Source organism: Amblyomma maculatum, chromosome 11 (assembly GCF_055883805.1).
Source record: "Amblyomma maculatum isolate TAMU_Amacu chromosome 11, ASM5588380v1, whole genome shotgun sequence".
NCBI lineage: Eukaryota > Metazoa > Arthropoda > Arachnida > Ixodida > Ixodidae > Amblyomma > Amblyomma maculatum.
Window position 1 is genome coordinate 108,856,524 of NC_139354.1, and position 13,396 is coordinate 108,869,919.

General features: G+C 43.1%; 1 protein-coding gene across 1 annotated transcript in view; it reads right to left on the reverse strand.

Annotated features, from left to right (window-relative positions):
* Positions 1 to 12,051: 12,051 nt before the first annotated feature.
* Positions 12,052 to 13,396, reverse strand: part of LOC146174641 (uncharacterized) — a 115,010-nt gene continuing 113,665 nt past the window's right edge. The window contains exon 13 of the mRNA XM_084585421.1: positions 12,052 to 12,126. Within this exon, the coding sequence (XP_084441547.1) occupies positions 12,052 to 12,126 (75 nt within the window). The remainder of the gene's footprint in view (positions 12,127 to 13,396) is intronic.

Below are 13,396 nucleotides of genomic sequence, written 5' to 3' on the forward strand. Positions count from 1 at the left end.
CTTTAGCTCAGTGCAAAAAAATGTCTTTCGCAGACATTGTTGCGGCACTAAGTTCTAGCTTTGCTTTAGTAAAACGAATCATACTGTCAAGTTTTTGTTTTACGATATTTAACGTCTAACTCTTCTCACACGATGAGGCAAGTGTAAAATATCACGATTTATCCAAGGCAACTTTGGTGTTTTTGTTTTGTTTTAAGGGGAACAAAACGATCGACTTTCAAGATTTTCACAAAGGAATTGAAAAGGGCATCAACATTATTAGTAGCACTCATCGTCAAAAATTCATGAAAGCAATCAGCCAGATTGTCGGTAATTAAAACGTCATCTACGTTGTTAAAACAATGAAAAGATGTAAGATGACACTGCGGTTAAATAACTTCGCACGCAATTGAGGCAAGAATGGCTTTATGATCAGAGATGCCGTCGATAATTTCAAATTTGTAACCTTTCCTAACTATATCAGAAGACAAGAATACTAAGTCTAAAATAGCATCATTCCTAGTACCATCGTTAATAACCTGAGTAAGCCCAAAGGTTAACAAGAAGTTTAGCAGCTCCTATATACGCTTTTTCTTTACCGGATAAGTGCAAAGTAGACCAGTGAATGTTCGGTGCATTAAAATAGCCCATGCAGATGAAATTTGATGATGCAAAGTTATTCTCGAACCTGAATTGATTGAGGCTGTATAGGTTATTAATACTGGAGGTAGGAGGACGATAAAATGCACAAATTACTACAGAGAATTTAGCCAAAATGAGTCTGCATCAGATAGACTCAGTATTATCAGGACTGTGTCAGGAGGTTACCGTTTAGTTAGAGCGAATAACTAAGGCAACTTTGCCTATCGGCTCTAAATGTGACAACCCGGAGTAGTGAATTCTGTGTCTATAACGCCCTCATGCAACCAGGTTTCTGTAATACAGACTACGTCAGAAGAATAAATAGAAATGAGAGCAAATAGATATTAACAATGCTTTTTGCGTTGTCATTTAGGAGGGTAAGATGTTCAACGGAATTCAAACTCAGTCAACGATGGGTAGATGACGAAGACTGGTGGTGATCATGAGTAGATGAATCAACTGTAGAAGATAGCAGAGCTGTACGTATATGGTTAGCTGTAGAATAACGGAACGTGGTTGTCCGTTGCGACTTCTGCCAAGCCTATGACACCGTTCAATTGAAGGACATGGAATCTCCAGCTTGTCAACAATTAGTTGAGAGATTTTAAGTAATGTATACATTAGACATTGCCTAAGTGTAATGTCTAAGGTATATTATTGTTGAGAGGTGGGGCAGGAGGATGAAACAACGTGAAGTGTATAAGCGTAAATTGAGCAAACTATTTTCTGCACATAAGTGTAAGCTTGCAGAAGTAAGGAAATCGAATAGATCCTCGTACAGAACCTCTGAGACCGCACCCATTTATTTGGCACATACCAAACCGAATGACGCGGTTTCGTAAAAAACACAGAAAGTCAACCACCAAGTTAAAGAAGAGTACGCGAAATGTTAAATTCTTGTAACGTTTTATTCAATAACCCCTTAACACCATACAAGAAAGCCATACTGTCGAAAGTTTCAAAGTTGTAGTTTGCTACTGGAAAGCGTTAAAGCCCTCTATGTCGCAAATCTGTCGCTGGCGGCGTTGTGAGCGAATATTCAGGAGCATTGCTATAACCGGGTATCTATAGATTGGCGGGTTTGAAACGACACGACACTATTTATGGGCTGGGCTTCTCCATTGAGATTGGTGTATGGGATGGAAATCAAACCATTGAGGACAATATGGTGAGCCTCTCCTAGGCCACGCAGGGTGCGCCTCTTACGGCTTGGTATAGCGAGTATGTACAGATGAAGATAGTAGTGAATGTGTGAGAAGAGAGCGTGCGTACGGACAAGAATACGTAAGAGCAGGCGCAGACTGCTCCATTTAACACTATCGAGGCATACAATTAATGGTGGAGCTAAAGTGTTGCCTGAATCCACTGACATATGGTAGGATGGTAGGTTTAAGAAAAGCCACCGGAATGCAAGCACAGAACACGGAGGCGCAGAACACTCAGAACGCTACAAATCAGCGACTGTATAGGCAAGAGGAAACGATAAGAATAGTTACAGCTCACAACAAATGAAAAATTAATGCATTGGAGTCGCGACTGTAAACATTTGAAATCAAACATTGCTTCTCAGAAATCTATGCACTATAAACCGTTGGCATCAGCTCTGTTTTTTTATGTGTGTATGGGAAACCAGAATTCAAAATAAAAGTACAATATGTAGCGACTATTATTTGTTCAGCAAACTAGTTTTCTGCAAGTAACAATCTATTTTGCTTCGGCGTGAGTATACATCGCCCTCATTTTTCAAAAACTTTGAATTGATTTCGTACATACTAACTTGCGCCGGATAAACTGACATCAGCTCAAACCCGATGTGGCGCTCCTGAGGTGTTTATTCCTCAAGGTACGTCTTAACCCTTCTCAGTGTTGAAAAACCTTCATTCCGATAGAGTGCTTGTCAGTAGTTAAGTTGAAAAAACATTAAAAAGTGTCTTGACATACAGAAACACTGTATGGTGGTGGTGAACGTTTTATTACGCTAAAAACAGGAGACCAGTCAAAGGACCGGTTGCGCTGCCTTTGAGGAGGTCGGCGGGGATCCCTTGGAATGTCGTGGCCTCCACTGCGCGCTGGGTAAGCTGGGTTGGTCTGCTGGCTCGGAAGTACACAGGAGAGACTCCCACATCATCGGCTCCAGCATACATAGCGGCTAAAAACACCGACATTCAGTGCGAACAAGAGGCCCGAGAGGGAGAAGACAGCGCGGCGTCAGAAGAAAGTTCGCCTATGGAGACTGCTCAGTGGCGTCACGCTCCCCCTAGATTTTTTTTTGTTTCTTTACGCATTCCATCTCTGTGTGCTTTGTCAGTTTGTCTGATAGGATGGCTTGTATCCTTTGCATGGTCCGATAAACGATTTCAGAAAATAAATGCACCTTTCGCTTTTTTTATTCCCGCCGAAAGCTCTTCTTGAGCGTGAAAAAGACATACTGGAGACAAAATCCACAATGATTTCCGGGTCTGGTGGTTGTTTTGGTCTGCGGTGTATGACAGTACGAAAACCTTTCGTGGGGGGCACCAGCCCCATAAACCCTCCCCCTGGCTACGCCCCTGGTCATCAGTGATTCTTAATAGGCTATCCGCAGCTACGATGCTGGCCGTATCTCTTGCCAGGCGTTACACATTCTACTTTCTAATGCACCTTCTTCCACATCTCGCTTACTTCTTTGGTCTCCAGCCCACGAGTCGCTCAGTGGAAACGCCCAGGCGTACACTCTCGCTCAAGGTCTTAGCCAAAAGTATGATCAGCCACCCTGCTTCCCCTGACTCTAATATCTCATGAGCTTCTCTACTCACCACTTACACAGACATACTCCAGCACAACCTACTCGAAAGATGCTCATATCCTCCCACACATCGTGATCTAATAAGACGCGACGCCGTCCAATGGCGCAAAATACAAAGTGGCAGCTTTCCACACCCTCTCTTATAAAGCAGGATCTGATAGAAAAACAGCGCGAAAGACGTGCACGGAGGAGAAGAACGGACAGGACGGGCGCTGACAGCGCCCGTCCTGTCCGTTCTTCTCCTCCGTGCACGTCTTTTGCGCTGTTTTTCTATCATGTCACCATACCAACTCGCCCAGATGTCTCTTCTTTTACAGCAGGATCATTCCGCAACAGATAGCCTCCATGTACAAACACTGCTCAACTCCGGCCACTCTCATACATATGGCGTGGACTTGTACATACTATAACACTGACAACTGAAACACCCCAGAAACATTGTATGATCATATATCATGAAAGCCCAAATGTCATAGCGCTGCACCTGCTTTGTTATCTCCTTTCTATGTCGCTTGCCACATCTTGCGCTTATTTTGTAGCAGAGAGAGGGGCGTTGTCTGCATGTGAACTGTGCTTAAATTTGCAATTACTACTGCATGAACTCGAATTGCTTTTAACAGTGTATGTTGGGACAACAAAGTTCAAAGTCCTCAAATATGTTCTATGCTTTGCATGGCGGCGATCGAGAGTAACTGAGACTGCCAAAATTCTTTTCAAATGACACCTGTTATATTTCTCACTGCGGAAAAACTTTTGTTACTTCAATGGATGAGCCTTGTTGCTTAGTCGTCGGAATGTTGATATACAAGGTGAGGTTTGTCGCTGGAATGAAGACGGCGAAATCCGCGCTGCTGTGCCACATAATTTGTAAAGTCGGGGCTCGGAGACATCAGTGCGTTCAAATAATTCTCCTGGGAGAAGGAGGGGCGGGTCGAAGACATGATAACGAAAGGCAGAGGGGAACAGAGGATGCGGAGTGCCTGTAGAAGTGCCGCACATGATGGGGTCGGGACATACAGGAAGGAGAACGTCCTGGAGAACCAGATAGCCAGAGGCCTTGCGAAGGGCCATGATTTCCGCTTAATGTTGCTGTGCGGTTGCGAGAGCGGTAAGATCGATCCTATGTGACGAGGCGCGCAGAGGCTAGGGAAGCCGTGACATCATGACAGGGTATCGGCTGGGGCATTGTCAAGGCCTTGCAGATGCCTAGTGTCAGTCGAGAAATTTGTCATATGCGTAAAATGATGGTGTTCACGTGGCGAGAAAAATAGTGCTTCCGGAATTGATGGCAAAAGTTAGTGATTTGTGGCTGTTGACAATGTAAACTGCCGAGTTCTAGGAGGTGTTCGAAATACCTCACGAACATCGATCATGATCAACATGACATGCAACTATCTCGGGCGGCACAAACCATGGACCCAATATTGGCACTATGCTAGCAATGCATTGGTACTACGTTGGGTCGGGCATTACCAAGTTAGCATCAATATTGGGTCAATGGAATGTGCTGCCTGGGAACCAGCTTGTGGTCGCAGCGTTTTCCGGACGCACGGTAGTGTCGCGTGCGGAGCGGTTGAAAATGAAGTGGGAAGGATTCCGGTGGTCTGGCAGTCGGCTGCACCTCTGCACCGTCTGCTCAACGCACTCGGAGAGCGTAAAGCCTTGACTGCATTATAACCGCATGAAAGAAGCGTTCATTGCACGCTGAAATCGCGCCGCATATGAAACGCAAGCTGTCCTCCCCTAAATTTGCTATATTACGGGAGCAATGTGGGAGCGCAATAACTGCCCATGATCCAAAATGGGCTTAATTGCGCCACGCACCTGAAGTTGTAGCGCAGATATCGTCACGCCGGCACGCTGGTGCGATATTGATAAACCGCGTGGATCACTTTGATACTGCCAAAAGCAGGCGACGCAGGGAAGAACGCTGACAGCTGTAAGAGCAAAATCCTTTCTATTCGTTTTCACTGGCTCCGTTTCTCGACTCCACCGTACTTCTCGTAGGCGCTGCGGCCGCGCTGCAGGGCGTTGCAAGTCATAATGAGCGCGATAGTACGTGACAAGGAGTTCACGACCGAAAGTGCTGTAGCGGCGATGGCAACGGAAATCTTGTGGGAGAAAAACGATAGAGGGCTCCAGGTGCCATCCAAGAGTTGGTTAAGTACGGCTCTAACACCGGTGTCAGAAGAGTCGGTCATGAGGCACACCGAAGCGTGAGGAGGTGTACGGACAAGAAGTGCCGATAGTTTCATTCTTGCGGACTGGAAAGATCTCAAAGCAGCTGAAGTCCTAAGCAACCAGTTTGTCACACCTACCGGTATGAAGCCAGCGCAACTATACGATAATAACTGATGTTCTGAGCAAAACTTATACATCATGCTGTGGGACATTCAGCCTGCCAGAGTGATACACTGGAGCCCCTTTGCTTAACGTTGGTTAAGAGATGGGCGCATCGTCTTCGCAGTAGTATCACCCCTTCGAGCATGGTGGGCCTGGTCCGGTCACAAACGAAAATTGTTCCTCAGTGAAGGAGGGGACGTAGACCTCGGGCCCATGAAGAGAGTAAAAGAGGCGTCACCTTCTCTGCTACGGAATAGGAATGAATGCAGATTGTAGTCGAGTAACCAACGCTAACATCTCAAGAGACGCCTTGTAAAGTTTGTCCCTCAGTCCGTGAATCACCCACTAACAGTCCTCATAGGAATCAGAAATCAGGAATCAGGAATCAAGAACTACGCACTTCTTCCCTAAGCTTTTTCGAGTTTTTCTTTTCTGTACCACCCAACCTCACAAATTCTAGTGAATATACGCTCCAGAAGCTTCACATAAAATTTATGCCTATTTAAATGGCGTTGCTCTAATGTTGGTTCAGACTGTAACTCGAGAGATTTCGAGCCGCTGTAGTTTATTCAGCTTCACGAGTGCATGCATTACATGCCTTAGCAGCATCAGCAGTTACTAGACCTAACTTGAGTGATGAAGCATTATTAAGAACAGAAGCTTTCGCCCACCGAATGATCTTTTATGGTTAGAGATGTAGCAGGTACAGCACACTGAAGAATGCATGCGAAGATAGCAAGTTCTATAACATTCAAACAATAAGTATTAAGCCTTGAATATTTAGGTATCGGAAAAATATCTCTGAGGGTTATATAAAGGCAGCACGTAGAAATTTGAAATAAGCATCCAAATATTGTCAAACCACAGAGAAAGGCGAGAACATATCCGCGTGTTTTTGTCTGAGAGAAGGTCGGCCTTCTTCGCTCTTGGTGCAGTGTCAGTTACTTCCTAAATCCACGTTACCTCGGTCTCTCTCACGCCAGCATATGATACTATGGAGCATGCAGAAGACCAGTGAGCAGAATTGAGATCTGTTAAACGCCCAGGCAATAACAATGCTGTAATGACAGCGGCCTAGTGTTCACCAGTGTACAAGAGTGGATAACAGCAGCAAGCAATAATAAGGAGAGCCTTTAAGAATATTTACCGGTGAGCGCGGATTTGTGGACAATAACAACGATATTGTGACATTCCATCTACCTCGACGAAATACGGCACGCAGGGGACGCTAACCTTTTTTTTTTTCGGAACAGACATAGATGTGCTTGAGATATATGAAATGAAATGAAATCTTTTTATTTGCCATCAAATACAGATGGGGGGATTGTAGAAAAAAAGCTGTCCATGGACAGCTTGACAGGTCCACAATCCCTTCTTTTCTTTCGGCAGCATGGCAGCATCACATATGCCCATATACTCTTCATTAAAACAAGTATACAGGTACATATTTACTATTATGTAAACATAGTAATCATTAGTTAATATTTAAACGAAAACAACATAAAAACGCATTGTTACAAAAGCAACAAAAACATCAGCAGGGTTAGACAATATTACATAGAAATCGAAAACATCTCCCGGAGGTCTTTACAGGATGCCGTGAAAAGATCAAAACGAATTGAATTATAATAATTTAAAAGTGATGGTATTATGTACTTAATACTCTGTTTCCCGTAATTCGAACGTGACGTGGGTACTGATCAGTTTTCAAAATATCTCGTGACGTAGCTTTGAGTGTTGTCCTGTAATTGTTACGTGGATTGTTGACATTCCTATGGGTTTCCTTCTTATACATATGACTTAAGCGATATTTATATAAATTGTAAGCTGGAGTTACACCCGAGTTCTTAAAGAAAGTGGATGTTGAAGCAGTATAAGAAGCATTACATGTGTGTCGGAGATACTTTTTCTGTAAGAGGTGGATGTGTTCTATATTAGTGGATGTTTTGTTTACTCATACTAACTTACAATAGTTCAAGTGTGATTGAAAGAGTGAATTATAAAGCAAAAGTTTGATGCGTGTGGGAAGGATATATTTTAAACGACCTATTACACGAGATATTTGACTTATTTTGCTGAGAACATGCTTGACATGATTATCCCAGGACAGATTAGCGGAAAAGGTGACACCAAGGCATTTGAAATTCTCGACTAAATCGATGCATCGTGAGTTTATTATAATATCTTGATGCGGAGGTATGAGCTTGTTTTTTGGCCTGAATATAATCGCTTCGTTTTGCTTTCATTTATCTTCATTGCATTTAGTCTCGACAAATCCTCTAAGGATTCCAGAGCACTGTTACATTGTTCAACAAGGAGAATAATATCATTGCCGGCGAAAAAAATACTAGTGTCGTCTGCATAGATGATACATTTTGCTTTGAAGTTAATATTGACGATATCATTCAGATAGAGATTAAAAAGTAGAGGCCCTAAAATGCTTCCCTGCGGCACTCCACAATCGACAGTTTTAGCATTCGATGTATAGGTACCTATTTTCACACCCTGAGTTCTATTGGATAGGTAAGATTTTATAAGAGCTAGTGCCTGTCCTCGTATTCCGTAATAACTTAATTTTTCCAGCAAAATGTTAGGATCCACTAAATCCAAGGCTTTAGAAATGTCCACAAAAATGCCAACAGCTAATGTATTGTTTTCAAATGCCGTTAGTATATACTCTTTCTGCTCTAGCAACGCTAACTCTGCTGATTTGTTTTTACGGAAGTCGAACTGTTGTGGTGTTAACAGATTATGTTTTTCAATGAAATTTGCCACCCTCGAATGCAAGACCTTTTCAAACAGCTTTGAAAAGATCGGCAAAATAGCTACCGGCCTGTAATTTCCCAGCTCATTACGATCTCCTTTTTTGTATAGAACAGTAACTTTTGCACATGGCATTTTAGCTGGAAAAATTCCGGATTTCAAACACATGTTAAAAATAGAGGTGATTATTGAGGCAATAATGTTGACTACATGTTTGATTGGGCGTGCTTGCAAACCATCAATGTCACAACTGCTACTGTTGTTTAAGGCTCGTATAAATGACACGATTTCATCCAGTGTTACGGGCTGGAGGTATATTGTGTTGTTAAGATGAGTGGAAACAGATTTGCTAGCATTAGATGACGTAGAACGAGCAGTAGCGATACTTGTGAAAAAATTGTTAAAAGTATCAGCTAGTTCAGCACCGGATAATTCTTTGCCATCAATTTGTAGTTTCAATAAAGGCTTATGCGAGTGACCACGATTAAGGAGAGTGTTCAACCTCGACCATAACAGACTGTCTTGACGGCACCCCATATCAAGAAAAGATGAGTAATACGCTGTTCGTGCATTTCGCAATTTTTTTGTAAGCTGATTACGATGCTTTTTAAATTTGACAAGATCATTTGCTGGTCGTGTATGAAGAAAATGCTGATATAACTTGACTCTCGTTTTCATTTCATCTCGCAATTCAGATGTAATCCGTGGTTTGCGTGTTTTTTACTTTTTTAGCGTGTTCTTAACGGGAAACGTTTGTGGTATAACTGTGTCAGTATGTCCTCAAATTTATTGTACGCTTCACTGGCATCTGTAAGATCAGCGATCATGTTCCATTCTGCTGACAATAGAGCGTCACGAAAGGAATTCAGTGTTGTGTATGTTATTAGTTGGTACACTGATGGTGGAAATTTTTCTTTCCTTATTGACCTACTTGTTTCCAAACACAAGAACACCGGCAAATGATCGCTGATAGAACAAGATGAAACTCCAGATTTAGCGTTCGACTGAAAGGAATTAGTAATAAACAAATCTAGGGTAGACTGTCCTTCAGGGGTAATTCTGGTTAGTGTATTAATTAAATTTGCAAAACCATTCGATAATATGACCATATTGAAAGCATTTGATGACGGACTGTTCACACTCATGTCGACGTTGAAATCTCCACCCGCTATCAAAGGTTTAGAGTTGTGGTTTTGAACGAGATAAGCCAGAAACTGATCATAAAACTGCAGAAACGCAGACAAATCACCATTCGGTGGTCGATAGCACACAGAAAATACATGTCTTGCAGTACACAGGGTTAACATTTCATAGTCTGGTGAAAGAACTGTATAAGAATCAATGATTTGACATTCTACATCATTTGTAATCAGCAGTGATACTCCACCCCCTCGAGAGTGCGATCTGTTTAAATAGTAGGTATCGTAATCAGGCAACCTAAAAACATCACATTCATTAGTGCTCGATGTCTCGGTTAGCATGATAACCAAAAATTGAAAAGAGATTCCAGTAAATAACTCTTCCAGGGATGACACCTTATTTCTGACCGAACGCGTATTCAGGCGGATACATTTTATAGGAGCTGCAGGAAATGCTGTAACAATTTTATCTACATCATTAGGTAAGTAAAATTCCATTTCATTATGCATTCTCTTTTGTTGCAAAAAGAAACTACCCTTTAAAGGTCGTCAAGCTCCCACTTCTCCGTGATGTGAATTGCAGTAGCTCCATCGGTCTTTCGAACAAGGACCTTACCGTTCACGTACCAAGCAAACTTATAACCTTTTTGTTTTGCAGCTTCCTTTGCCGACCTCAGAAGCTCCCTGTTATACCGAGTCAAGTTTTCTTGAAAGAAAATTTGAGGGGTCTCATCCCTCAGGGCGTTTTTTTCTTAAGCCACGTGTCTCTGGTTCCCTGCTTTGTGAAACGGACAGGAATTCCTGGCACACTGTCTTGCCTAGCGGGCAGCAGATGCACGGCTGCAACGTCAGCCTCTTCGAGCTGAGGTATCCGGAGCTTATCAGCGATTTCATTTAGAGGGCATATCAGTTTCTCGCCCACCACAACAGGGATGCCATGGACTTCAAGGTTCAGTCTCCTACTTCGGAACTCAAGGTCATTCACCTGGCGTTGGAGTTCGGATTCTACAGCTGCATGCACTGTTTCTCTTTCCTCCAGTTCCGCAACTCTTTTTCTTAGCCCTTTAATTTCAGAGCCTTGATTAGCAATCTTTTCTTGAAATTCGTCAAATTTCTGCGACAGAAACTGCACTGCTTGTTCCATGCTGTCTACTTTCTCTACTAGAGCCGGTAGACCCTCAAGTTTCTCGTTGATTGACGCAAGAACCATGCTTACATCAATGTCGTCCTCACTACGACTGGCCCGCGAGCCTACATGTTACACATTTCCACGCCTTCTTAGCCACCTCATTTTTGGAATTGTAGGACTTTCTTGCAAACCAGCACATTTCCCGAAGTGGTACATATATGAACACTCAGTACATTTCACAGCCCCTTCATCCTGTAGAGGCAGCTGGCACAATAAACAAATATGAGACATAGCGCAAAAGAATCAAGAAACACACAGAAATAACAACTAGCCAGAAAGTTCTCCAAGGCAACTGTTACCTAGTTCTTTTGCATAATTTTTCGGCAGTGGCAGTGGTGGCAGCAGCGACAGCGCAAAGGAAGCATTGAAGTGCAAAAGAATGCTCTGGGTTACTAACCTGCAACAGCAGAGTACAAGAATTAGAAGTGGCTCCAGATGCTGCCGCCGCTGCCAAATGACCGCCGACCGGGAAACGCCCCACAATATCAAGATGCGATGCGTCGAACGGCACTTGCGCAGATGGTATCCTTGCAGTCTTGAATTCAGAAGCAGAGTACACCCTAGCGTCCGAACTTTGTCACAGGAACACGGACGATAAGAAGGCCGCCGGAAAATGGTAGTTCTGACGATGGCCCAGTAGGATCGTAAGCAGCACGGCTTCAGTGCGGCAACTGCAACAGCAGAGTACAAGAATTAGACGTGGCTCCAGATGCTGCCGCCGCTGCCAAATGACCGCCGACCGGGAAACGCCGCGCAATATCAAGATGCGATGCTCGCACGGCGCTTGCGCAGATGGTATCCTTGTAGTCTTGAATCCAGAAGCAGAGTACAGCCTAGCGTCCGAACTTTGTCACAGGAACACGGACGATAAGGATGGCCGCCGGAAAATGGTAATTCTGACGATGGCCCAGTAGGATCGTAAGCAGCACGGCTTCAGTGCGGCAACTGCAATAGCAGAGTACAAGAATTAGACGTGGCTCCAGATGCTGCCGCCGCCGCTGCCAAATGACTGCCGACCGGGAAACGCCGCACAATATCAAGATGCGATGCGTCGAACGGCGCTTGCACAGATGGTATTCTTGCAGTCTGGAATCCAGAAGCAGAGTACAGCCTAGCGTCCGAACTTTGTCACAGGAACACGGACGATAAGGATGGCTGCCGGAAAATGGTAGTTCTGACGATGGCCCGGTAGGATCGTAAGCAGCACGGCTTCAGTGCGGCAACTGCAACAGCAGAGTACAAGAATTAGACGTGGCTCCAGATGCTGCCGCCGCTGCATCTGGAGCCTGCATATAGAAGCAATTACCAACCAAATTTATGCTTTGGCTTGTTAATAAGGAATTAGACTTGAAAACTAATAAAGTACGTACATTATGTCTCGCCCACAAAAAAAAAGCTATCAATTGAAGGCCTGATATGCAATTTTGATGCGGACATATTGCAAGATTAACCGCTCACAAGTTTCTTGAAGCTATTTGTGAAGCAAATTTTAGGCTGATCGTTACATATGGAAAAAAATACGAACGGGTACTTTACGGCCAGTTGGAATAACTTTCAAAGCAACAAATTTGCTGTCAACATTAGAAACATATATCATGGTATTGTAGGTTTTGCTTGTCTACATAATTGTTTTCGTGTACAAGAAACCACCGCGAAAACAAGAAAAAAAGAAACTTGCTTACGCTAGAAAAGACGTCATGCGATTAATCTAGAGTTAATCGATGTGATTAACTCCAGTACAGACCATCATCTACGCAATGTTTGAATTAAAAAAAATTATCACCACTTTATTCAATAAAAGAGTAACATTTAGACCGTTATGAAAATAGTTTGGCTATGCGCATTCAAACATTGTATTTAGAGTTCATTTTCACAGCCTTCGGCACATCATTTGGAAAAAAGATTCGGATCATGCGAATGGCTGATGTTTTAAATAAATACACTCATAAGCAAGCAAGTAATTTCCCTTCAAAGCTTTAGCAAATAGCTAATACAAGTGGCATGGAAGCGGTCCATATTTCTCACAAATATGCTCCATATTCATGATTTGAGACATTTTGTTTTCTACACAAAACTGCACTTTATATTTTCGAACTGCGGGGTTAATTTCTTGTGGCAACTTTTACCTTATTCGCTCAAATATTGTATAATTGCGTGCAATTCCTTGCAACGGTATGAATTCAGCTAGCTATTTGTAGTATTTTCTATTTGGTACCATTGGGGAGGGGGGCACTATGTCAGTATTTGCTATTTGGATACCGGTACTGTACCCAAATTGTACTGGTGATATGTAAAATGTATCTAGGGATATTTTGTCTCTTGTGTCCGCCGACTAGTGTTTGTGAAAGAGTCTTACGGGGTCTGATTCTCAATCAGGCAAGTTTTCTTTCCATATTTGTAGCCTTCTCGGCAACCACGTGCTGAAAAAAAAACACTAAAATGGCGTCTCTCCGAGCTGTTCATCTTAGGTGATTGTTAAGACTACCTCTCTACATCGCATACCTCTGCCATTCTGAAACGCTAGCATTCGTGTAAAACGTTCAAATCTGTCGTAGT